This window comes from Giraffa tippelskirchi, chromosome 1 (assembly GCF_054371585.1).
Source record: "Giraffa tippelskirchi isolate mGirTip1 chromosome 1, T2T-mGirTip1v1.2.pri, whole genome shotgun sequence".
NCBI classification, from domain to species: Eukaryota; Metazoa; Chordata; class Mammalia; order Artiodactyla; family Giraffidae; genus Giraffa; species Giraffa tippelskirchi.
The window spans coordinates 127870402-127897838 of record NC_137275.1 but is presented as its reverse complement, the minus strand read 5'-3'; the positions used below and the strand labels follow the sequence as shown (position 1 = coordinate 127897838).

The 27437-nt window shown below is 36.5% G+C and overlaps 1 protein-coding gene across 2 annotated transcripts in view; it reads left to right on the top strand.

The window, feature by feature from the left end:
* Positions 1-4098: 4098 nt before the first annotated feature.
* The window catches only part of GLRA3 (glycine receptor alpha 3), a 172491-nt gene continuing 149152 nt past the window's right edge, over positions 4099-27437 (top strand). The window contains exon 1 of one of the 2 annotated variants that reach the window (XM_081495561.1): positions 4099-4219. In XM_081495561.1, coding sequence (XP_081351687.1) covers positions 4149-4219 — 71 coding nt within the window. In that variant the 5' untranslated portion in view covers positions 4099-4148. The remainder of the gene's footprint in view (positions 4220-27437) is intronic. The other variant, XM_081495562.1, reaches the window with a different exon arrangement.

Genomic DNA, 27437 nt, shown 5'->3' with positions numbered 1-27437 from the left:
AGGCACTGCAGTGTTTTAGGACTAGAAGAGGCATCATTTGATTTAGTAAAACTAACAAAGAGCAAACAAAAATCCCTTAATATTCACAATGGAGGGCTAATCAAGGGGACTAAGAGATCAAACAAGAGAAATTATTTGGAGGCTGTTGCTGAAATCCATGTGAAAAAACTTGTGGCCTGAACAAAAATCACAATTAGTCTGTTCAGTAGGGAGACCTCTATGCAAAGATAAATTCACTAGACACACATACTTGGAGATGGTATCTATCACTACCATAAGATTAATTTTCCTCTACCTAATTTGTATTAAGCAAGTGACTTTCTGATTGATTTTTTAAATTAAGACTTATTTAATCTTCCCAGAGAGTGTTAATTCAAAGAAATGACTGTTTTAATTATTCTAAAAGTGGCATTGCTTTTTATAAGTTTAAAAACTGACATTTCACTCATACACAAGCTTTTGATGAGGTGGCTAGAATGACCTAATGCTACTGAATCTGATCAACTCTCAGTAAATCAGTAAAGTAAATTTTAACTCCGTACTACATTGAAAAAATATTTATTATTTATTCAAAAAATAAATAAAGTTTTCATTAAATAGGTCATTCTAGCAATATGTACAAAATATTATGTATGTTTTAGCTCATTGGTAGTAACAAATGAGCATATGAAAAAAGCTTCATCTTTACATTGAAATAGATCTACTTTTCTGTAGTTTAGGTAATATGCTTATATCTTGACACAGAAGTGAAAATACAACATTAAAGATAGCTCTGAGGTAGTATGCAAAATAGTGGACAATGGGCCAGAAGCACCAAATTCATGTTTGATATTGTCAACTTGCTGAGTACAAAGGTTAGTAATCATCACTTGACCACTTTGGGCTATAATTACTTCCTCGTAAAAGGAAGATATTAAATATGATGATTAATATCTCATTTAGTTCAAAAAGTCCCATGTCTTGTCCATTGTGAAATAAAATCTATTAGTGCAAGAAGGAAATAATAAAGACTTGAAGAAGAAGAGAAGAGACTTGGCCATATCAGAATCCAGCTAAATTTTACATGAATGGGCTGGTCAGTTACTCATCAGCTATAAAATGCTTTTTCTTTTCCCCCACAAACACATTCATTCACCTACCCATAAAATCAGGACTATTAGTCTCAAAAGAGTAAAATTTACAAGAATGGCTATCACATATGTAGTTGCATAAAATTTATTTTGAATTTATAGAAATTAAGAACAAACAATATAAAAATCCCTAGGCAATAAGCACTGGTAAATTTATCACCAAATGTTAAACAAGGGACTACAACACACTTTGATTCATTTCTAATTATTTAATCAAAGTTAATCTACTACCCAATGCACTGTAACAAGCTTATTTGCTTACTAATTAAAAGTATCATGTTTCTAATAAGATCGTGGATACATTTAACAAATATTGCTTATCAACTCTATGCTACTTGCTATGCTAAATAACAGCCATTACTTCACTCTGGTGCAAAAGCCAAACAAATAAATGAGGGAAATAGTAGGTTGTTATAAGTAATTTGAAGGAAGTAATCATGATGATATGAAAAAGAAGCAATATGGGGATTCTAGTCACCGTCTTATATGACATTATATCCAATAAGCTGATTTGCTACATATATGTTAATTTGATAAAGTATAGCACTCCAGTGTTTTCATGTTAATGATGAAATGAAATAGCAAACTATCCTGCCTTTAAACTATCATGTAACATAACTATCCAGATTAATGTAAACAGAACTGTAAATATCCGTTAATTTGTTCACTTAAACATTCGTTGGCTCTCTCTTTGGGGCAGGGAATGAATCTCAAAGGTTCTTTAATTCAGTTCCCTCAATATATTTTCAAAGGCATATTAAGTAAATATATTTTTAAAGATATATTACTTTTCCAAAGATAGTGATGAAGCAAGGCAAGGAACCCAGATCCTCTTGAAATACAGTAGGTTTTGTTTTTTTGGTTCTAGTTTTTGAAATGATTACTGCTATTCAAAAATGACCAACTAAAGAGCATTTGCACTTAACTTTCAAAAGATTCACTGAAAAACTGAGTTGAATAAAATTATCTGAAACTTCTCAAGATGGAAACATCCATAGGCTAAATCAATGATATTCCCTAAGAAGCTTCTGGAAGTTTTGAGATTTTTTTCAGAAAACCAAATGTGAGCAGAGACAGGTTTAGTAATAACATATAGAAATAAATTCAAAATTTACTTATACTGAATATAAATAAGCTTGTCTCTGGTAGCTCAGACGGTAAAGTGTCTGCCTGCACTGTGGGAGACCTGGGTTCGATCCCCAGGTCAGAAAGATCCCCTGGAGAAGGAAACGGCAACCCACTCCAGTACTCTTGCCTGGATAATTCCATGGATGGAGTAGCCTGGTAGGCTACAATCCATGGATCACAAAGAGTCGGACACGACTGAGCAACTTCACTGGTTCACTACAGAGTAAAGACTTTTTTTTCACGGTGCCCTCATTTGAGAGGGTTAAAAGGTGGTGACATAGTTTTCCAGTTAAATAGAGAATTATGGGATAATTGATACATCCATTGTTGTTGGATTTAATTGAGAAGAAAAGGTTTGTGAGAAAGAAGAAAACATTCTTGGAGTGTAGTTTAGTCATTGAGAAAGATAAGAGATTAAAGTAGGGCTTTCAGAATGAATACCTGAGGGGATTTTGGGAAAAAACTAAAAGATTCAAGGAGTGAATATTTTGACCCTAGCTGATAGTAAATAAAGGCCACTGTAAGGTTCTAACAGCATGTTTTAATCATTAAAAATCTCATCATTTTGAGGTGCATGAACAAACATAGAAACATGTGCACGCTTGCACACACACACACACTTGCACACACATACACACACGTGTGTGCATGCACGCACACACACACACACTTTCCCCTTCCAGTCTTTCAATCCAAGTTCCTATATAAATAGTCATGGAGAGGAGAGGGAGGAGAAAGATGACACAAGAAAAGATGTACCATATGACCTAGTTGCCCCTCTTACTTGAACTTAATGTTTAGACATGGAAAATGCATAAGAAAAATGGTGTGTAGCGTTGTTCCCCACCAGTAGCCATCTCTTTAGATTTCCCACCTTCACCTTTTTTGGACCCTTATTGTGACTGAAGGAAACTCAACTGACAAGTCAGCAATGCTTCTCAGCCAGCAGCTGGCCAGGGTTGTGAGATGATTCTAGAAGCAACTGATTCCGCACCCCGTTCTCTGCTCTTCCTTAGCCCTTTCCAAGGGTCTGGGTTTACTGCTGACTCTTGCATTTTGATGTAAGGTCAAAGAGACAGGGTCACATCCGAAAAGACCTTTTGTTACTAAATTGTGCCTTCTTCCGGAAGGCAACAATGGAGAGTCCCTCTAAGTGCGATTCTGCTACCTAATCCATAAAGGCTGCTGACTCCCCCAGTTCTCAGCGCTGAAGATTCCCTCCCCCAATTCCCTCCAGTCGCGCTTTAGGCTCTGCACCAGTTACTCAATGCTTTTTTTGAAGTCCGGCTAGCTAAGCACCGCCTTCCGTCGTGAGTGGCCCGTCACTCTGCCCCGCTGTGCAGTTGTGATTGGCTGGCAAGGCGGTGTCGTTTGGCCCCGCCCCCGCTTCTCTTTGCCGCGCTAGTGGCTCGGGATTTACCCAAAGGTGGAAAGTGGGATTCCAGCGGGCGGCGCTTGGAGCAGGTGCAGACGCATTCCTGTTCCAGCAGTTGCTGTTTTTTCTCCTCCAGTCGTGAGTCTGAGTCAGGGAAGGACTAGCATTCTTCTTTTGCCGCTAGAGCTCCAGTGAACTGCTGTCCAGAACCTAGGCACCTCAGACATCTCATTTCATCCGTCCGCGGTCACTGCATAAATCACCTGCACATTTGTAATCCCGTGAATCTCCCCGCAGCTCAATGTTCAGAGAAGGTGTCGAAAGGAAATTTCAAGAGTTTGAAAGAGAGGGTCTCCTTGGACCGCGGGGAGCTGTCTCGGGTGCTGAAGCTTTCCAGTCGTTGATCTCTGCCAACACGACTCGGAGTCAGGCAGCACACTCTCATTCCCGGCTTTCTGCTTCCCCATGCCTTGGATAAGACTCATTTCAGAGCCGTGAATATATCCCTCCGTATTATGGCCTACGTAAGACACTTTCGGACTTTAGTTTCGGGATTTTACTTCTGGGAAGCAGCACTGCTACTCAGGTGAGTCCACTTGTATTTAATAGTTGGAGAACTCATTCAAGCCTTACAACCACTTGTCATTGATGAAACCAAGGATGCAACTCGAGGTTGACTTGTTGAAAGTGTCCCTTAAATAGTATTGTTTTCTATCTAACAATCTGTTTTCTATCTAGCAGTCTGTCTCTTGAGACCTCTAAAATATGTAACTTTGCTTTATTTTCACTAATTAATGTGTTTTATTAATTGGCATCTTCTCTTATTTGCAACTGAGGTTACCCTAGGAAAAAAATGTTTCCAAAGCCTAGGATTTTCCTTCTCAAATTGCATTTATAGTTTCTTTTTTTCTAAGTGAATTATAAATTCTGGGTGTTACCCTCGTTTTGAAAGTTAAAAAACATTTAGTAATTAGAAGTGGAACATTACTTACATTTTAGAAGACAAAAAATATCTAGAATATAAGCATTTAGTGATCAGAGAAATTCTGAATATTATTTATATATCCAGAGGTTAAGTTTAAATGAATAAAATAATAAAGGCCTTGAAAGTACTGTTTTCTGAAAAACTTAGTTCATGGAAGCAAAGTGATAGATAAATCACTAGGTATGTTCTATGCCAAGAAAAATCATTTTGTAGAAAGTAATAAGAAGTCTATTGAACAGTAAAATTATTCTATGATGTGCTATTTTCTTATCATCTCCAGTCATATTTGGTAGGCTCTTTTTATTTGTTTTTCCTTTTAATTAAAAGAGAAGAGACACTAAGCACAAGATCAGATAATTTAACTCCATTCTTAATAAAACAATATGTAAGCTCGTATGGATTCTTGAACCACAAATGTAAATTTTATTTTACTATTATAATTACCTTAAAATTTCCATTTTATGGTTCACAAGCTTTTCAAAAACATTGAAATCAAAAATTTGAGTACTAAGTTATGTGTATAGTGATTTCCATTTGATGTATGTAAATATTCTCTCTGGATTGCTATGTCAATTTTCATCATTTGGCACCTTGAAAAATATAGCATATCTCATAAAAACTACCTTTAGTAACCAGGCACTAATTGTGAAGGCTACTATATTTCTGAAATTACTGATTTTTCCTGAAGTAAAGGGTTGAACATTGTAAATCACAATATTTTCAGTGAAAAATATTTTAACATAGTAAATTTTTGTAACTTTACAACTGGTGCAAATTTCATATATAGTGATAAAAGCAAAGAATGTAGAGCTTTTACATTTATGTAAGTTTTATGGAAAAGAGTGCAAAATTCATGTCATAAGACAAGTTGACTATTTTATTTTAATTATCTTTTAGTATCTTAGATGATAAAATGCATACTTATTTTCTCAAAGAAATCAGAAGAGCTTAGTTGATACTTAGGTTTAGGAAGTTTAATGTTGATAACTAAAATATTTTGATTGATGAGGTCAAATAATAGCAAATCACCATGACATTTGCTGTAATATATTCTTAGAAAGAATTCATGTTAATTAATATTAAATAATTCAGTTTAAAATCCTTCTTATGAATAGTTCAGAAATGTAATCACTCAAAAAAGATATATCCAGTATAGAAGTTTGTGCAATACATATATTCTTCATCATTTTCTTTTTCTTTCACAAATCAAATAAAAATTTTCTCTTTTTTCTCTTAGATGAAAGTAGCTCATCACTCTGAAGAACTTTTAATCATACATAAAAAACCAAATATTTTAATTTTTCAGTGATGGTCCTTGAAGGAAAATTTCCTATAGAAATTTCCTTTTGAAAGTGAAGCTCCCTCTACTGGAAATATCTTATAAAATACAGTTTCTTGACAGAAACTCTTTGCTCACTGAGCCTATTTGTGAGGAATTGAGCAAAAAAGGAAAACATGTAAAGGAAAAAATAAATTCAAAAAAGTATTTTTTTAAGTTCACAAATATATCTTTTTAATTTAAAAATACTATTTCCAGGGAAATTTGGAAGTAAGGACAACAACCAGAAACCACAGATAGTTATAATTAAATAGCATACTAGTAGAAGTGTTTTTTCATAGGTTTAGTTTAAAATGTTTAAATTGAGATTATAAATACACACAGAAAAGTACAAAAACAGCAAAGTTCCATATAAAGTGGCACAAATGTAACACTCCCATATAAAGAGACCATGGATCAAGAAGCAGAATTCTCAGTATCACAGAAGCATTCACCCTGCTCCCTCTTACCACCATATCCCTTCCTAAGCACTACTTTGCCTGAAGATAATCTCTATCCTGACTTACGCAACAATAACATTTTTTCCTGCTCTTGAACTTTCTATAAATACTTATTTAGGTCTGCTTTATTTTATGAATTGTATGTGTTTTAGCTATGTTGTAGCATGTAGCAATAACTTATTTTCATTTCTGTATGGTATTCCATTATGTGGAGGGTTCCCTGGTAGCTCAACTGGTGAAGAATCCGCCTGCAATGCAGGAGACCCTGGTTCAATTCCTGGGTTGGGAAGATCCCCTGGAGAAGGGATAGGCCACTCACTCCAGTATTCTTGATCTTCTCTGGTGGCTCAAATGGTTTTAAAGAATCTGCCTGCAATGCAGGAGACCTGGGTGCGATCCTGGATGAGGAAAATCCCCTGGAGGAGGGCATGGCAACCCACTCCAGTATTCTTGCCTGAAGGGTCCCCATGAGAGCCTGGTGGGCTATAGTCCATGGGGCTGGAAAGAGTCGGACACGACTGAGTGACTAAGCCAAGCCCAGCACATTCCATTATATGAAGACACAACAATTTATCCCATGTCCTACTGAGGAATATTTGGGTATTTTTAAAAAGTTTTTGGATAGTGGTGCTATGAACCTCCTTGAACTTGCTTTTTTTGGTGAATACCTGTGAATACGTGCATTTTGGGGACTATGTGAGTTGGGTCCAAGAGTTTCACTGGGCAAAGAATTGCTGTAATATAGGATGGATATGAATATACCTAGCTTTAGTTGATACTTCAAGTTTTCTGACATAGTTGTACCTAGTTACATTTCCATTAGTAACATATGAAACTTCCAATTGCTATTATTAGTACAACATTTGATCAGTGAAGTATTATTGTAAACATTTATAGCATTTTCTTAGACTATTATTGCAAACCCACAGATACGACTGAAGTTTTTACTTTGTCATAATTTAAACAATTTAGTAAATGAGTTTTATTAAGGCAAAAACAGCAGAACAGAAATATTTCCTACTATAGTACAATTAGGAGTATTCATTATCAGAATACACCAGGTATTAGAAACATAGTGTTTAAAAGGGACTTATTAAAGAGGATAATTCTTTTAATAAATACAAGTCAGAAACAGGCATAAGAAATCTAAATTTCCTAGTAGTGAAGTTTTTAAAATTTTCACCCTTTGCTCAGATATTGCAGTTTTTGAAAAAAAATTTCTTTGGCTTTTGGATTCTAGTTCTCATACTAGTGAAATAAAGAACAAAACACCAGTGTTCAGCTTTCTTTGAAATGTAAATAAGTGATGATTATGAAGAGCTTGCGAAGCAATTTCCAAAAGCAAGAAAAGTGCCAAAGTATTCCATCTAAATTAATTATTTTCCCAACATGCAATTTTGTTTTTCATCTTGATAGTTTGATAGCAACACAGACTTGCTATTTGGATAAATTATGGTACATTGTGTCAAAAACTGAATGTATGAATTTCAGGGTTTATGATAATCACAAATAAAATATTTTCTTGATTGACTTCAAAGTCTAGGAAAAATATTTTGGTGTAGAATGTCTCATTTTTTTCCTTTTGGTATGTTTTGGAAGATGGGGAAAATTCTTTTTAATGTTGGGCCTGTTTTCTTATGTAAGACTTTGAAGAAAAATGTACTTTAAGGAATAAAATCCTATTGTTATGATAATTTCTTGTATGTAGGTACGGTAGCAGGATTCTAGACAGTAAACATAATATATGCTTCTTTCCTTTGTATCCATAAATAATCATACATTTTCCTAAGTATAGAAGGCTCATGGCCCAGTTCTTTAGTCAATGCCTGAAGCAGTTTACTCTGCTGATTCAGGAAACAGCTTGTAAAATATTTCCTGTTGTATATAATTTTTCTCTCCCTTGATCCCTTGATATACTAAGCCAGTCAATCACCAAGTATGGGTTTAATGTGTAATGTTAAGCAATTCAGCAAGATTTTTCACCACATTCTGTGCACACATGTTTGTGCTAGGTACAGTTTGGCCTTGGGTGATCGAGAAACTATCACCTTTTTCATTGTGAAACTTAGAGCCTAGAAGGAAAGAAAATACAAAGGTCCAAGTGACAAAATAGCAACAGAAGTGGCAATGTTTTAGGGAATGTGAAACAGGGAAGTTCTCCAGAGAATTGGTACTTGTGCTGGATCTTATAAGATGCTTGTTCAATGGGCGGAAATGAGATATAAAGAAAATATTCTATTTTCTATTCCATTTCCTATCATTAGGAAATGTATAGGAATGTAAAATCATTCCTATGATACAATCCTATATTATGCTGAGGGAATGGTGATGGTCAAATTCAGTTGAAATATCTCCAGTTCATTGTTTAATTTCATATCTGCTAGCAACAACTATAGAGCTCACTACAATAATAAACCTGCTGAAAGGTGAAAGAGTTGCAGCTTCCTTTCGTAATAGAATATGGATAAAATTTAGAAGCAAATAATTTAATTATAACTGAATAGTTATCATTATAGGAATGGTCTTGTAATTTGGCTCAAAAAAGCTCTACAAATCCTTCTCTCTCAGAGATAGCATTTACCTCAAAATTACAATTAGAAGATTGCTCATAACCATTAGGAATAGTAAAAACTATAATATGTAGACAGACAACAATGACAAAACTACTAGAAGACAATGACAGTCTGTTTGTTTTAGAGTTTGGAGATCATGTTTGAATTTATCACCAAAATACGATCTCTCTAAAAAAAGACTATCAGGTAGAGGATTTGGATTGTTGGAAGAAAGGAAGCCAATGAACTTGGTTTGGGGAGTTTTGAGCCTGAGATGCTAGCAGTAGATCTGTTGTATCTTGCTGTCAGATGAGAATGCAGAGATCCTGCTTGAACTGTAGACTGAACAGTTAAACTGTTACAAAGGTGATCACACTGTGTGCAAAAAAAAAAAAAAAAGAAAAGATATTTATCTGAAATGAAGGCAGAACATTTAGAGCAGGCACAGAGAAGTACTCAGAGAGAGTTCTGAGCTAAACTGTGGTGGTGGGACTGATCATAAGTGAGTGACAATCAGATTTATCATAATTTTATACAGTCAATCCCAAGGACTTGCTTTTATCAATAACATATATCTATCACTTTTCTATAGAGACTTCAAATGCTCTGTATGTATGTTATTTACTCAGTCATATCCAACTCTTTGTGACCCCATGTACTGTAGCCCTCCAGGGTCCTCTGTCCAGGGAAGATTCTCCAGGCAAGAATACTGGAGTGGTAGCCATTCCCTTCTGCAGGAGATTTTCCTGACCCAGGGGTCGAACCCAGGTCTCCTACATTACAGGCAGATTCTTCACTGTCTGAGCCACCAGGGAATCAATGCTCTAATTTCAACTAATCTCATAAACTAGTCCACAATCGTGGATGGTATATTTTACCCACTTAAGTTTTCTGAGGAGATTCTTAAAGGGATTATTTTGGTGAAGATGCATCTTTAACTTTTCCTTACTTCATTAAGCATATAACATGGAGCCTCTTTGATTTTCCCAGCAAACCTGTCTCTTAAACTCTTCTCCAAAACTCTTCTCTTATCCTTATACTTGGATTAACTGTACTTATTGAAAATGAACTCCTGTGCATGCAAATGTCCATGTTGAAACATGGATGGTTTGTCTTTCTCCACTGGAAGAAAGCTATAGCTTTGTTTTGCTTAGGAAAATACATCAAGTAGAGAGACAAATGAGTCACCTTCAGTGAACTGGTTCTGGAGTGAAGGCAGGCATTCTAACACAGGACCAACTCTTTGGTAACAAGTAGAAAGTGTGTGTATAGAACGAGCTGTTCAGCCACAGAAAATGAAGCTGTTCTAACAACTGCAAGGCAGCCACACACATTTTAGGAAACAAAGTTTGAAATCCTTAGATGTTGCCAGAAGAGGAAATAATAGTAAAATAGTTAATAAGCAGCCTCACTATGAAGCATTCCTGAAATTCAGAATCTCCATACTAGAGATGTTTTTAGAAGGAAGTATTACCAGTTACCTCTCAGACAACTTAATACACAGAGGCAATAACCTCAGTGGTACAATTAAGAATATCATAAAATGGAAATGTTATCAACATCCTCTGAAATAGTTAATTTCATGGAATAAATTCCAATGTGAATGATGAAGAATTCCAAGGAGTTCATGAAAAATTTGCATACAGACAAAAATAACCAGTTAGGAATAATAAACTCTGAGATATTTCTGATCCTATTTTACAGACATTGCCAATATAGGATGGTTGGGCTAACCTCAGAGATAACTAGTTCATCCAATATCCTACCTAAATTTGAAAAATCTCTCAAAAAAATCTACAATAGATAGTCATCCTGTAAACATTTAAATTTCCAGCAATAAGGGCCTCTTTACCTGAAAAGGAAAATATTTATCAAGCCACTTTAATAATAAATAAAAAAACAAAATGTCATTTTATTTTCTCCTGGCCATAGGAAACTTTCTCTTGCCACCTGTGGTTCCCCCTTCCTGCCAATATTTGTTTGTGTATTTTTTTTTCTTTTTTTTTTTAAATGCTTGCCTTCCTGCTGAAAATGACCCATGGAGAGTGTTTTCTATTTGAGGCATGTTTTGAATCGATAACCTTTTCCATGTGGTTGCTCCTTGCATGAAGCTTATATGCTCCAGGTCTAGAGTGCCTATAGCTCTAGAATGTCTTTGTAACATTATAAAAATCTATTCAACAATTACTACATTCCAGGAAGAGTGCAATGTGCTGGAGCAACAGGATCTCAACTTTCTATAATATACCATTGTGTGTGTGTGTGTGTGTGTGTGTGTGTGTGTGTGTGTGTGTGTGTGTGATCACATCACCTTCATATGTATGTTTTAGATTTTCATGCAAGTCTTGTCTCTCCCTCTTAGTTGTTAGTCCCATGAGGATAGGATTGTTTTTGATCTTGCTTTACTGCCGTAATATTTAATTCAACGTCCATAAACAACAAATAAACACTGAGATGACACATCTGTCGCCTCTCTTTATCTATAATTTTAGATTTGAATTCTATTTAAATCTGTGTTATTACTTGGAGTGAGAAGGGAATCTTGTATTTTAGACCCCATAAAGGATATAAAATCAAATAAAATGCCTTGGAAGACATTACCTGCTCTGAGAAGAAGTTGTAAAACAGATAAAAATTGTCAGCACCTAGTGGAAAAATAATGGATTTACTTCTTATCACCAGGAGAAATTGAAACTTCTATTGTATAATGCATTATTTCTCAACCTTTGATACCCATCATTGCCTCCTAAAGAGCTTTTTAAGAGATATTTTTAGACTTTCTAATTGACTGCATGAAATTATAATATCACTGTGTATTATATATTTGCTCATGTGTGGTATATAGATACAAATACATAGAGATAGACCTGTGCTTTATTTGTAAGAAGAATAAAATTTTTCACCCTAGAGTCTGTTTGGAAATAAAAGAATAATCAGTAATACAATATCAAATGCCGTAAAAACAAAAAGAAGTGTAGAAGGTTATTAGTCACTTTTTCAAGAGCACTCTAGGTACAAAAGTACATGTGCAAAAATGTTATCATAACATGAATGGTGAGTTAAAGAAAAAGATAGGCAAAAAGTTTCCCTTTCTAAAAATTAATTTTTATTGGAGTATAGCGACTTTACATTGTTGTGTTAATTTCTACTGTAAGCAAAAGGAATCAGCCATAGATACACACATATCTCTTCCCTTTTGGACTTCCTTCCCATTCAGGTCACCACAGTACATTAAGTAGAGTTCCTGTATTATACAATACGTTCTTATTAGTTATCTCTTTTATACATAGTATCAATAGTGTGAATATGTCAATCCTTATCTCCCAAGAGGCTATAACAAGGGAAAGTAACAGTGGACACAGTGAGATTGATAGTTCCTGATAGTTGTTTGTTTAATTTTTTGTGTTTACAGTGAAAGAGAATTTAAGCTTGCTTACATCTTGGAGAAAGAAGTCAGTAGATTAGGAAATGCTTAGAAAGACACAAGAAGGTTCAGAAGAGAAGAGGCAATGTCACTGATGAGATGAAAGAGTTTTCAGAGCAGTAGTTGAAGGGTAGCTTTTGAACCAGAAGAGTGTGAGTCTTTCTCTGGACTAGATGCAGAATATGACAGGAGTAGAGATTGGAACTAAGATTTTGTAATTCAGTGGCTGAACACTCAGTTAACTCTTTGAAGTAGGAGACAAGGTCATTAGTCTGGGATAAAGATGAACAACAAAACAGACAGGTTTAGGCTGATTTAGCAGTTACAAAACATAGAATAGAGCCAAGTCCATGTTACTTCTGCTACAGGGCAGGCTGTGCTCCCAGCTCTCTTAGACGGATCGGTCCAGCCTGCTATAGCAGAAGCCCCCTTCACCCTGCAGAAGAGCAGAATGAATTCTAGGACATGATCTTTATTTTTTTAATTGATTGATGATGGGATTACAATATTGGTTTGATTTCTGTCATACATCAATATGCATTAACCATAGATGTACATATGTCCCCTCCCTATTGAGTCTCCCTCCAACCTCCCACCCATTCCCATCCCTCTAGGTTATTACAGAACCCCAGTTTGAGTTCCCTGAGTCATACAGCTAGTTTCCATTGGCTGTCTATTTACATATGCTAGTGTATATGCTTCCATGCTACTCGTCATTCATCTCACCCTCTCTCCTCCCCCACTCTTGTCCGTAAGTCTGTTCTCTATATCTGCATCTCCATTGCTGCTCTGTGAACAGATTTGTCAGTACCATCCTAGATTCCATATATATGCATTACCCACTTAGGACATGATCTTTATTTAGGCCTCATTCATATAGGTGGCAAAGCCAGAGATAGAACCCACATCACCTAATTCAAATGAACTGCTTATTTTTCTTCCAAAAGAGTACAGTGATTTATGTTCGCCTATGGTAGCGAAAGAAAAGATCATACCCTTCTTTAAAAGGTGAAACGTGACTCATTCAGTTAAAATCACAGTAAAAGTTTTTATTAACAGTTTCATAAAAAAGATCTAAGAATGAGACCCACTTTCAAACTTTCTGCTCTTCTCAGAGATCTATACATGCACACAGTATAGGTGTGTACACTCACATCTCTGACTCTTTTCTTTTGCATCTTGAAAATAGGTAGTCTTTTCCTGTGAGGCATTATCTCCGGGGATTTTGTTATGCTTGATTAAAGGAAAACATATGCTCTTATGGGAAGAGGAAATAACGTCTATAATCTAGAAGCTTTTATAATCTTTTTGTTTCCTGGGAAACTGTAAATGTCTTGCCCAAAATGATTGATGGAAAGGGGAAGAAAGACTAGGGATGAGGCTGAGTGAAAAAAGGGGAGAAGGATGTATATATACAACCTCAGCTGAATATTAGCTTTAACTAATTGATATAACTAATTGATTTAAGGTACAATCACTGATTGTATCTTGCTAAGATCTTCCCTCTTTTAATTTTTAAAAATTAATTTATTTATTTTAATTGGAGGCTAATTACTTTACAATATTGTAGTGGTTTTTGCCATACATTGACATGAATCAGCCATGGGTGTACACCTTCTCTTAATTTTGAAAAAAATATAATCCAATAAAACCTTGATATATAGTCTCATTTTCACTAGAGGGAATTGAACAATGACATACTCACCACTATATTTACCTTTCCTTATGACTTCCAATTATAAACTCCTTTTTGCTTTATTGTTGATTCCCTTATTCATTCAGCGTCATTTCTTTCTCCTTAAAGGAATGTAACAATCAGGTAAAGGTAGGGCTTCCCTCACCACAGAAGAAAAGTGTCCAATAACTCAGATATGCTTAAGTCAGAACACATTCCACTGAAAGGTGACATTAACATAAACATTTATAGTCACACAAAAGGGAATAGCTACCATAACCTGAATAAGTCAGTGCTCTGCTGGTTCAATATTATTACAGAAAAAAGCTGAGTATGGCTCCGTTTTAATATTCTGTGTACATTTCTTTTCAGATTCAGAGACCCAGAGATTGGTGTTTTAAAATATCATTCTTTTATGCCCTCAATCTTATTGACTTGAGGATTTATAAAAACACATTTTATTAGTGAGCATTTACTGATGCAAGCACAATCAGTTCAAAATCAAGCAGTACTATTTCTGCTGTATCATTTCCTTTGTAGGTATAACTCAGGTAAACATCTCAAGTAAAAGGATGATTTCTGTATCACTCACTTCTGGCTAGTGGGATTACAGTGCTTTTACCCCCTTATTTTTATTATATCTTTATGAAATTTTGGATACAGTCAACATAGACTAAAATGAAATTTAGAGAATGTTTATAAAACAAGTTTTATGCACATTTTAAAGGTCTAAGAAGTGTTTTGTCAAATAAGATTCAGAAGAGAAATACAGTTCTTAACATTCCCCCCACATTGGTTTGATGTAATCAGTTCTTTTTTTTTTGTCTTTATTTTTTTTAAATTAATTAATTACTTAGTTTTTTTACTTTACAGTATTGTACTGGTTTGCCATACATTGACATGAATCTGCCATGGGTGTACATGTGTTCCCCATCCAGAACCCCCCTTCTGACTCCCTCCCCATCCCATCCCTCTGGGTCATTCCAGTGTACCAGCCTCAAGCACCCTATATCTTGCATCGAACCTAGACTGGCGATTCGTTTCACATATGATAATTTACATGCTTCAATGCCATTCTTCCATATCATCCTGCCCTCGCCCTCTCCCATAGAGTCCAAAAGACTGTTCTATACATCTGTGTCTCTTTTGCTGTCTCACATACAGGGTTATCACTACCATCTTTCTAAATTCCATATATATGCTTTAGTATACTGTTTTTCTTTCTGGCTTACTTCACTCTGTATAATAGGCCCCAGTTTCATCCACTTCATTAGAACTGATTTGAATGTATTCTTTTTAATGGCTGAGTAATATTCCATTGTGTATATGTACCACTGCTGCCTTATCCATTCATCTGCTGATGGACATCTAGGCTGCTTCCGTGTCCTGGCTATTATAAACAGTGCTGCGATGAACATTAGGGTACACGTGTCTCTTTCAAGTCTGGTTTCCTGGGTGTGTATGCCCAGTAGTGGGATTGCTAGGTCATATGGCAGTTCTATTTCCAGTTTTTTGAGGAATCTCCACACTGTTCTCCATAGTGGCTGTACTAGTTTGCATTCCCACCAACACTGTAAGAGGGTTCCCTTTTCTCCACACCCTCTCCAGCATTTATTGCTTGTAGACTTTTGGATAGCAGCCATTCTGACTGGTGTGAAATGATACCTCATTGTGGTTTCGATTTGCATTTCTTGGATAATGAGTGATGTTGAGCATCTTTTCATGTGTTTGTTAGCCATCTGTGTGTCTTCTTTGGAGAAATGTCTGTTTAGTTCTTTGGCCCATTTTTTGATTGGGTCGTTTATTTTTCTGGAATTGAGCTGCAGGAGTTGTTTGTATATTTTTGAGATTAATTCTTTGTCCATTGCTTCATTTGTAATCATTTCTTAATTATCACTAGAAAAATAGTTCTGAAACCACACACAGTGATGTTTGGACAAGTTAAACTGGTTGAGGTATATTTGGAATATAATAAACAATATACTCTTGGATTGAATTTCAGAATATTCACACTTTATCAAATTGAGCTGTTGTTGTTTAGTTGCTAAGTCATATCAAGTGTTTCATGACCTCATGGACTGCAGCCCATCAGGCTCCTCTGTTCATGGGATTTCCCAGGCAAGAATACTGGAGTTGTTGCCGTTTCTTTCTCCAGGGGATCTTCCTGACCCAGGGATGTAACCTGCGTCTTCTGCTTTGGCAGGCAGATTCTTTACCACTGAGCCACCGGGGAAGCCAGCAAAGTAGTATATTAGTGCTATTTGTTGATTTAGTTCCAGTGAGATGATGAGTGATGAGATACAGTCTCTGCCTCATCCCCGAAGTTTCCAGCTAGCAGAGGAGATCATGGTATGAAAGTGTCAGGTGTCCACAATGGAAACCAGTGATTGACAAGAACAGATGGCCTGTAAGAATCCAGTGCAGAAGAGACCAGTTCCTGTTCAGATAAGCTAATAAGAGCAATGCAGAGGACATGGCATTTAAGCAAAAGAACTAATAAATTTCTTTAAGACAAACACGTGATTGGGGCACATTCTGGGTTTTGAAGGATTACCATTGAAATTCCTAGAGTGCCCTGAGTCTTTCCTGACTGAAGGAAAATTAAGTCTGTTCTTCCAAGAAGATTTTACCTTTCTAATTTTGATTTTGTTGATGACTCAGTGTTTTTATTGACTTTATTGTCCAAGAGTACACCATACTCCAAAGTCAGATAAAAATCCCTGGTCATTTTTCAGTTGCAAAAAATAATGTTTAGAGGTGGTGAAGTACTTTATGCCTCCTGGGTGTGTGTGTGTGTGTGTGTGTGTGTGTGTGTGTGGTGACTGGACACAATTTGAATAAGAGAGTTTCAGAAGATCATTTGTAGAGATTAGGGTTTAGAATCAGGCTAAAGAAGGAAGTCTTTTTAGGATAAGTCAGAGCGAAAAGAAAGAATACCCATTCCCAGAAGGAAGAGAGGGTCAACATTATTTTTGAGATTCATGATTGGCTTGAAGAAATCAAGTGGTATTTCACTGATTTGACAAAGAAAAGGTGATATTGCTAACGTATTTTCCATTGAACTTTGCTACTGAACTTTAGAATGTAACTAGCGTTTTTTGAAATGCTTAAGTATGCAACTGCTGTAGCAATTGATGTTTAAAACCCACGCATCTGTATTTATAATTATGAATTTAATCATTATAGGCACTTAGTTAAAATCAGTTTCCAGGTGTTTATGTAAATTCATTTTACTTAGGAAATACATGGTTGTGTTTTCAGTATGAAAATTCAAATATTTCAAGTAAATCAACAACCTCTTCCACCTTGGTCACCACTGCTGTCTTAGTCCCTTCCTTAGATGAATGACTGAAATGATTTGGTGTGCTTTTTTTTCCAGATCCTATTCCATGTATTTATATAAACATATGTGCACATAAAGAAACACAGAGTGATTTTTACCTTTTTTAAAGAAAAAAGTTTTAATTAGAGGAGTTATACAGTTTACCCACTTCATATGTTTTCTTTCAGGGGGTGAGAGGTCCCATCGAGAATTTGTTCTGACCTCTCACCATCCTCTTATTCATTCTACCCTAGAAGAGAAATCTGAGTCTTCTATTTGAGGAGTTTGGAAGGAAAATCTGGGCAAGTGTAGCCTGGTGCCCATCTTTGTCCTTTTTTGTGGGGCTTTGAGTGAGGTGGGGCACAGAGGCATCATTTTCAATGCAACATTAGGAAGCCAGTGTGTCTTTGGATATCAGATAATTTCCCCCAAGTCATCTTTGCAGCATCAATTTGATCCCAATTTTTTTTTATCCTTTTGAAAAAATTTCTTGAGTTGTTTCATATTTTGAGGAGAGGATGCTAATTTGAAGTCTCTTGGATCCCGAGAGTAATATTTAGTAATAACTATCATTTTGTACTTGTTATTTGTTTCACTCAATGATATTTCTTTAAACACTTTATACTTCAGAAAATGTACAATAACTTTATTTTGCTTACTGCTGTACAAATCTAAAGTAGGATTACATTAGAGATTTAAGAAAAAACACATTGATAGCTATCTAGGTGATCTTAAATACATCAGATAGTGGTGGGTCATAAGGAAGATGTGTCAGTAATTTAAATACAGACCATAAAGTTCCCTCTTAAAATGACTGTTTATGCTGCCTTTCAGTGTATTGTATAGACTGCATTTAAACAGCTTTGCTGTTTTCTTCTCTCCTTCCCTATCTCTTCTCTTTCCATCTGTACTTACTTCCTTGGTCACCTCCTCTAGTCTCAAGGCTTCAAATATCATCTATTTGTCTCTAGCACTTTCCAAACAATAAAAAAGATGTCCTTTCCCAGTCTTTGGGCCCATACAACTAACTGCATACTCAACATCTAGGATATCATATGGACATCTAAAACTGTACATGTACAAAATCAGTCTCTGATGTCTTGCTGTAAACCTGCTTCACTCACCGTTTCCCCCATTTCAGTTCATCAAATCTCTTCAGTTGTGTAGGCCAAAAATATGAACTTCTCCTTGACTACTCTCTTTAATCTGTTAGAAAATAATCTTACCTCAAGCTTCAAAATACATCCGAAATATGACCAATTTCCATCACCTCCAATGTGACAACTCAGTCTGAGCCACCATCACCTGGACTCTGACAATAATCTAACTGATCTCTGCCAAACATCTGGGTCCCACTCTAGTCTGTATTTAATAGATCAGTCATGGTGATTCTTCACAAATGAAAGGCAAGCCATTCCATGTGCCTACTCATTGCTTTAACAACTTCCATTTCACTCAGAGTAAAAGCAATTTCCTTATAAAGACTCTTATGTTCACAAATGGTTTGTTGTTCCATTTAACCTTTGATCTGATTTCTCGTTATTATCCCCCCTGCTAACCTGATTCTTGTTCCTTTTGGTTCTGTGAATACATCAAGTATGTCCCTGGCTTAGACCTTTGCACTGGTTGCTCTCTCTGCCTGGAATAGACACTTTGCTTCAGATGGCCACCTCTGTGACCTCCTTCAGCACCTGGATAAAGCGACCCTTCCTCAGTGAAGCTTACCCTGACAACTCTATGTAAAATGTTCATGGGTCCCCCAAGTCCTGTCACTACTGATTATCTTTTGCTTTGCTCTAAATTTTCCTTCCTTTCAAAATAGTAAAGAATTTACTACTTTACAATCAGTTCAGGTCAGTTCAGTCACTCAGTCATGTCCAACTCTTTGCGACCCCATGAATCGCAGCATGCCAGGCCTCCCTGTCCATCACCAACTCCCGGAGTTTACCCAAACCCATGTCCATCGAGTTGGTGATGCCATCCAACCATCTTATCCTCTGTTGTCCCCTTCTCCTCCTGCCCTCAATCCTTCCCAGCATTAGGGTCTTTTCCAATGAGTCAACTCTTCGCATGAGGTGGCCAAAGTATTGGAGTTTCAGCTTCAACATCAGTCCTTCCAATGAACACCCAGGACTGATCTCCTTTAGGATGGACTGGTTGGATCTCCTTGCAGTCCAAGAGACTCTCAAGAGTCTTCTCCAACACCACAGTTCAAGAGCATCAATTCTTCAGCGCTCAGCTTTCTTCATGGTCCAACTCTCACATCCATACATGACCACTGGAAAAACCATAGCCTTGACTAGACGGACATTTGTTGGCAAAGTAATGTCTCTGCTTTTTAATATGCTATCTAGGTTGGTCATAACCTTCCTTCCAAGGAGTAAGCGTCTTTTAATTTCATGGCTGCAATCACCATCAGCAGTGATTTTGGAGCCCCCCAAAATAAAGTCTAACACTGTTTCCACTGTTTCCCCATCTATTTGCCATGAAGTGATGGGACCAGATGCCATGATCTTAGTTTTCTGAATGTTGAGCTTTAAGCCAACTTTTTCACTCTCCTCTTTCACTTTCATCAAGAGGCTCTTTAGTTCTTCTTCACTTTCTGCCATAAGGGTGGTGTCATCTGCATATCTGAGGTTCTTGATATTTCCCCCGGCAATCTTGATTCCAGCTTCTGTTTCTTCCAGCCCAGCGTTCCTCATGATGTACTCTGCATATAAGTTAAATAAGCAGGGTGACAATATACAGCCTTGACGTACTCCTTTTTCTATTTGGAACCAGTCTGTTGTTCCATGTTGTAATAGTTTTTGTTAATTATGTCCCAGTCTGCTGAAATGTAAGCTCATGGAAATAAAGGATTTTGGTCTGTTTTGTTTTTTACTGAATTCAAAGCCTCCAAACAATGCTAGGCATATTGTACATTTTTCAGCATCTAACAAAGGCAAAGAGTAAGTGTGGGTACTAATTGCATCAGCCTTCCTTTTTTGTCTTGCCTTGTCTATGACAAGTTTTAAACAAATTCTTGTATTTTTAAAATCCTTTATTATAATCTTTTTTCAAAGTATAATTTGCATATGGATTAAAAATCAAATGGGACAGAGAGCTGAAACATTGTTCATAGCCCATCTCCATCCCATCTTCATTGCACTTAGTTGTCCTTCCTAACAACAATCAGTTTTAAATGTGTTTTACTTATTCTGAAGGCCTTTTCCACAATTTGAACAATGTTCTTCTATTATTACTGTTTCATGTTTTGTTTCCTTTGCCTTTAGTTACAAGAAATGCTTCTTCAAAGACTCACTTTCTTTTCCCTCACACTCTTAATTAATTCTATGCACATATTCTAAACTTCACGCTCCTGTGAGCCTGATAGCAAAACACCTTTCCTAAATTTCTTTCTTCCAATAGAAATGAGATTGTTTTCTGATGTTTTTCACAGAGAACTCACCTGAAGAAATCCCACAGCTACTTTCTAAGTTGTATCAGCTCCTTCCAGGGTTCTATTTCTTGGTTTACTTCCTCATTTCACTACAGTATATTCTCCATGATTTTCTCAAGAGAACATTTATGCAGGTATACTGTTCCATTCCTTGAATTTGTGGCTGCTTAACAACTTCTCCTTTGATTCATAGATTGGCTGTAATACTGGATTGGATATATGGAATGAAAGAACAAGCCAGCAAGAACTTTGCTGGCTTTTTCTTGTTGTCTGGTAGCATATACAAATGCCCATTTGCCTAAAGCTAGTCTAGCCTCATTCTTTTGTGTTTTCCTTTTTCCTTCAAATTCCTTCAGGATCTTCTCTTAAATCTTAATGTTTGGCAATTTTTCAATAATAGGTCTACCATAATTCTCTCTTTGGACTCAGTGGGCTCATTCACTTTGAAAATACATGTTTTTATCTATTTCTGAAAACTCTCCCTCACCTCTGTCTCTCCATCTATCTCCCTATTTGTTCCTCTTTTCTCATCTTGCAGAACTTGTAAGAATCTTTTATTTGCTGACATCTCCTTCCTGTTGTCTTTTAATTAAAGTTTATACTTCATTTGGTATATTTGGTATTGTTTTAAAAAATATTACAAGAAAGAGGGAATAAATACACATGCTTGCTCTTAAACTATTTAAAAATATATATTTCATTATTTACATATTTATACTTCGAGCTTTAACCATCTGAAAGTAGTTTATATTCATGCTATGAAAAAGATCAAATTTATGTCATTTTTGCCAATAATATATGGTTGGTTGTTGCTGCGGTGGTGGTCTGAAGCTGTCCCCTCTGCCTGAGACATCCTTTCTTTTTTTTTTTAACCAGTTTATTTACCTATTTTTTAACTTTACAATATTGTATTTGTTTTGCTCTACGTTGACATGAATCCACCATGGGTGTACATGTTTTCCCTGAGACATCCTTGCCTTTGCTCCCACTCAGCTCACATATCAGTCTCTTAGAAAGTCTTCATTAACCATGCCATCCAGCATGGCCGCTCTCATTTATTTTGTTTTGTCAGTCTGGCTATTTTCTCCTGAGAGTTTAGAGCAATCTCTAATCATCTTCATTACTTATGTGTTCCCTTATTGCCTGTTTACATACATACATTTATATGTTACATATTAAATAAAATATAGAAGAACAAATCCTCTTCTTTGTCTTACCTTGGCAACTTGCTCATTTTAAACTTCTATAAAATTTTTGAAATTTCTTTGTTGATTTATTATTAGATTCCTAAAAACTTGCTTTTGTTGTTATTTGGGAAATTCAGTGTACTTTTACTGAAACACTTATGCCTACAGTGATTAGTGTAATGATATATGTGTATAAAGCTAAAGATTTAAGTTTATAATTTTAAACCTAATTACTGTAAATGCCCGATTCACAACCTTGGGCTTCTCAGGTTAAAAAAAATGATTTATCAAGAGTATTTAAAGGAATAAGATCATGAACTATAATCTTCAGAAGTTTTTGCTGTAGCTTGCTCCTGATCTTTTTAAGGAAGATATTTTGTTTTTGAAAGAATATATAATGTAGCATCTGGACAAAGGCTCTGTGTGCTCTACTTCCCAAAGAGACAGCAATATTCTAAATCAAATAAAGGGTGCTTTTATTGCTCTCTGGAGCTACAGTAAAGTTGAAAGAGCTGAATCACTGACTTTATCAGATAGCATCATTAGGAAAACATATCCTTACTCGAACTGCTCTCTTGAAGACCTAACTTCTGTGAAAATAATAACACATTATATGATTTATTGAAAGCTTACTGAGTTCCAAATCTTCTTGGTTAAAAAAATATATATATTGTTTATCCATCTTATGACATATTTCAAGTACTATTTATTCATTTATTCCAAAAAAATTATATAATATCTCCTATTTGCCAATCAATGTTCCAGGATTTGGGGACACAGTAGTAAGTAAGCAAAAATCTCTGCTCTTTTGATGTTATCCTCTAATAAAGGAAAACATCATATTAAATGAGGGAATAAATAGTAATTTTAGCTCATGATACATTTTATGGAGAAAAGTAAAGCAGAAACAGAAAGGGAAGAGGGAATATATGAGAAGGGAAGGCATTTTCTTTTTTTAAATAAATTTTTATCGGAGTATAGTTGATTTACAATGTTGGGTTAGTGTCAGGTGTACAACAGAATGAATCAGTTGTACATATACATGTACATATGCACACTTTTTAAGATTCTTTTCCCATATGCCCCATGACAGTGTATTGAGTAGAATTCCCTGTGCTATACAGTAGGTTTTTATTAGTTGTTTTTCTTTTATATGTGTATCCTTAGTCGCTCAGTCATGTCTGACTCTTTGTAACCCCATGGGCTGTAGCCTGCCAGGCTCCTCTGTGGGATTTTTCCTAGGCAAGAATACTAGAATGGGTTGCCATTTCCTACTCCAAGGGATCTTCCTGACCCAGGGATTGAACCTGAGTCTTCTGCAAGTCTCCTGCATTGCAGGCAGATTCTTTACCCACTGACCCATCAGGGAAGCCAATATAGTGGTATACATATGCAGAAGGGAAGACAATTTCAAGGAGACCTTTGAGTGAAGACTTGAAGGTGATGAAAGAGCAATATGGTGGATTCTAGATGAAACTGTTCTAGCAGGAGAAGTGGCAAGTGTGAAGGCCCTTAGATGCCTGCATCTTTTCAAAGAAACCATCCAGTAAAAAATTATCACAAATTTTTGTTTCTCAATGGAGATAACCTATTATACTGGTTAAGTTTCTCTTAGATGTTTTAAAACCATACTTTAATTCAACAGGTCCAAAATTGAACCCACTGTCATAACTTTCAAAGTTGGTGTCCATTTACACACTGTCCTATATCGGTGAATGGTGTTTCCATCCATTTGGTTGCTCAAACCAGAAAGCTAAGAGTTGATGTCACTTAACTACTGCTGAATAACACATTATCATGAAATGTACTGGGTTGAAGGAAAAATGAATATTTAGTCCATGGTCAGAAATTCAAGAACAGCTGAAGTATTAACAGATGTTCTAGGTAAGAATCTTTCATTAGGCTACTGTCGAGATGTCAGCCTTGGTTGCAGCTACGTGAAGGCTTGACTGGAGTAGAGAATCTGATTTCGAGGTGGCTCAGTCAGATAACTGGTGAGTTGGTGAATCCTACTGATAGAAACTCTCATTTTCTTCCATGTAGCTACTTGAGTGGCTGAGGAAGAGTGAACAATCCAAAGAGAGCTGAGTGGAAGTAGCAACACATATTATGATTGAACTACAGGATTTGCATCATCAAGCAGTTACTTTGCATAGGGAACATTCAAGAGGAGGAAGATTAAGCTCCACCCTTGAAGGGAAGTGTGTCAAAAAATTTGAGTAAACAGATTGGTAGGTTGTACCAAAGGATCTGAAGAAGATAGAGGTATGGTTGGATTATTGATAAAATTAGAAAGTAGGACAAACTGGATGGATATGAATATGATATGTGGAATCCAAGAACAGTCGAGCTATCAAAGATTTTCCTCCTGAAAAATGTAAAGATGGAGTTGCCATTAGCAAAGTTTGGGAAGAATGGAAGAGAAACAAGCTTGTGTGAGAATAGTAAGAGTTTGCTTTGTGTTTGCTTTTATTAGAGAGCTAGGCTGCTGGCAATCTGTGACTGTTTTAGTCTAGTTTCAGAAACAGTGAGGATTTCAAGGGATGCTTAGCTTTCTGCTAAGACCTCTGTATCTTTGATTCATTCTTACTCAGCAGTTGTGATTCTTTGTACTTTCAAACCAACTCATAGGTATTCGCTCCTTTTTATGTCCCTAAAATCCATAAAGCTTTCAAAATGTGTACACAGATTGTTAACCACTCACCTGGTACTCTGAAGTTTGCTGCCATCCCTAAAGTACCTGGTTTACTTCTGTGAGTTTACTTTGTCTTAGATCTTGTGCTGTGCTATGCTGAGTTGCTTCAGTCGTTTCCGACTCTTTGTACTATAGCCCACCAGTCTCCTATGTCCATGGGATTCTCCAGGCAACAATACTGGAGTGGGCTGCCATGGCCTCCTCCAGGGGATCCTCCCCACCCAGGGATCAAACCCCATCTCCTATGTCTCCTGCATTGGCAGGCGGATTCTTTACTGCTAAGTCACCCACCAGGGAAACCTGTCTTAGATTTTAGCCACATGGTTTTTTCACTGTGTTTTTTAGCTCTCTGATGCATGGTTTTGTTTTGTTTTCTTTTGAACCTAGTCTAGTGTTTTCAGTGGAAAGTTTAATTTGACTTAAAATATTGGCTTATAAATTCAATGTCTGATTGGCCTGGAGAGAAAACACCCCATAGTTTCTTTTTCTGTGAGACACAAGTAATAATATCTAGCTAGAAAAGTTGTTATGAGAAAAAAATGATACCATATTTATATGAATCTTGTGCTTCAGAGATCAGGAAGCAACTCCATTTTTACTGTTAGGTTAATTAAAATATCCCAGGCCTCACCAGACTGCAGGGGGAAACAAGATCGCTTTAAAATGATAATCATATTTCACTGGCACATTGCTCACAATGGTAAGAATTAAGATCCCAGTATTCTGTTAATTTTTATTTATATCTCTGAATCTCCAAAGATGTTCTAGAATCAGTTCAGTCAGTTCAGTTCAGTCGCTCAGTTGTGTCCGACTTATTGTGACCCCATTGACTGTAGCACGCCAGGCTTCTCTGTCAATCATCAACTCCCGGAACATACTCAAACTCATGTCTATTGAGTCGATGATGTCATTCAACCATCTCATCCTCTGTCGTCCCCTTCTCCTCCTGCCTTCAATCTTTCCCAGCACCAGGGTCTTTTCCAATGAGTCAGTTCTTCACATCAGGTGGCCAAAGTATTGAAGTTTCAGCTTCAACATCAGTCCTTCCAATGAACACCCAGGACTAAACTCCTTTAGGATGGACTTGTTGGATCTCCTTGCAGTCCAAGGGAATCTCAAGAGTCTTCTCCAACACCACAGTTCAAAAGCATCAGTTCTTCAGCACTCAGTTATCTTTATAGTCCAACTCTCACATCCATACATGACTACTAGAAAAACCATAGCTTTGACTAGATGGACTTTTGTTGGTAAAGTAATGTCTCTGCTTTTAAATATGATGTCTACATTGGTCATAACTTTTCTTCCAAGGAGCAAGCGTCTTTTAATTTCATGGCTGTAGTCACCATCTGCCATGATTTTGGAGCCCAGCAAAATAAAAGTCTGTCACTGTTTCCATTGTTTCCCCATCTATTTGCCATAAAGTGATGGGACCAGATGCCATGATCTTAGTTTTCTGAATGTTGAGTTTTAAGCCAACTTTTTCACTTTCCTCTTTCACTTTCATCAAGAGGCTCTTTAATTCTTTGCCTTTTGACATAAGTGTGGTGTCATCTGCATATCTGAGGTTATTGATATTTCTGCCGGCAATCTTGATTCCAGCTTGTGCTTCATCCAGTCCAGCATTTCTCATGATGTACTCTGCATATAAGTTAAATAAGCAAGGTGACAATGTGCAGCCTTGATGTGCTTCCTTTCCCTATTTGGAACCAGTCTGTTGTTCCATGTCCATTTCTAATTGTTGCTTCTTGACCTGCATACAGATTTCTCAGGAGGTGGATCAGGTGGTCTGATATTCCCATCTCTTGAAGAATTTTCCACAGTTTGTTGTGATCTACATAGTCAAAGGCTTTGGCATAGTCAATAAAGCAGAAGTAGATGTTTTTCTGGAACTCTCACTTTTTCGATGATCCAGTGGATATTGGCAAGTTGATCTCTGGTTCCTCTGCCTTTTCTAAATCCAGCTTGAACATCTGGAAGTTCATGGCTCATGAACTGTTGAAGCCTGGCTTGGATAATTTTGAGCATTACCCTGCCAATGTGGGAGATGAGTGTAATTGTGCACTAGTTTGAGCATTCTTTGACATTGCCTTTCTTGGAACGAAAACTGACCTTTCCCATTCCTGTGGCCACTGCTGAGTTTTCCAAATTTTCCAAACTTCCTGTGTCATCACAGCAAACAGTGCTTCCTCTTCAGGAAGGAATGAAACTTTAATGCGAAATGCTCAAAACTCCACATGTTCTCAGATGTCTCGGTTTCTCTTTAGTTCTCCTGTAAAGAGACTAAAACCATAAAGAATTGGGAAGAACTGGCTCATCTCTTGCATTCTGGGTTTTATTTTTCAAACTGAGGCTTCAAGTGTCAATTGCTTGTTCTGACAACTCAGAAACTTCCAAGTAACGATGTGTGATTTTTTTTTGCCACCACTAAGAATTGTACCCCCATGGGACTGGTTTCTAAAGCTAGAGAATACATGTCCAACTGTCTTTCTCCTGTATACCCCAAACCTTCTCTGCTCAGGAATCTGAGCACTGATTTATTTCCCACAGGTCACTTTTTCTTCTGTGCAAACCAACTCAAGAAAACAGATGCACAAAGATTTGTGACCCTAGGTGCCAAGACTTGTCTCAAACCCACATTATGTTTCCTAGCTACAGCTTTCATATTTTCTCTCAGTTTTAAAGTGCATTTTAGCAGACAATTATATTCATCTTTAAAGCATCTATATTTAGTGGTATTTAGTGATTA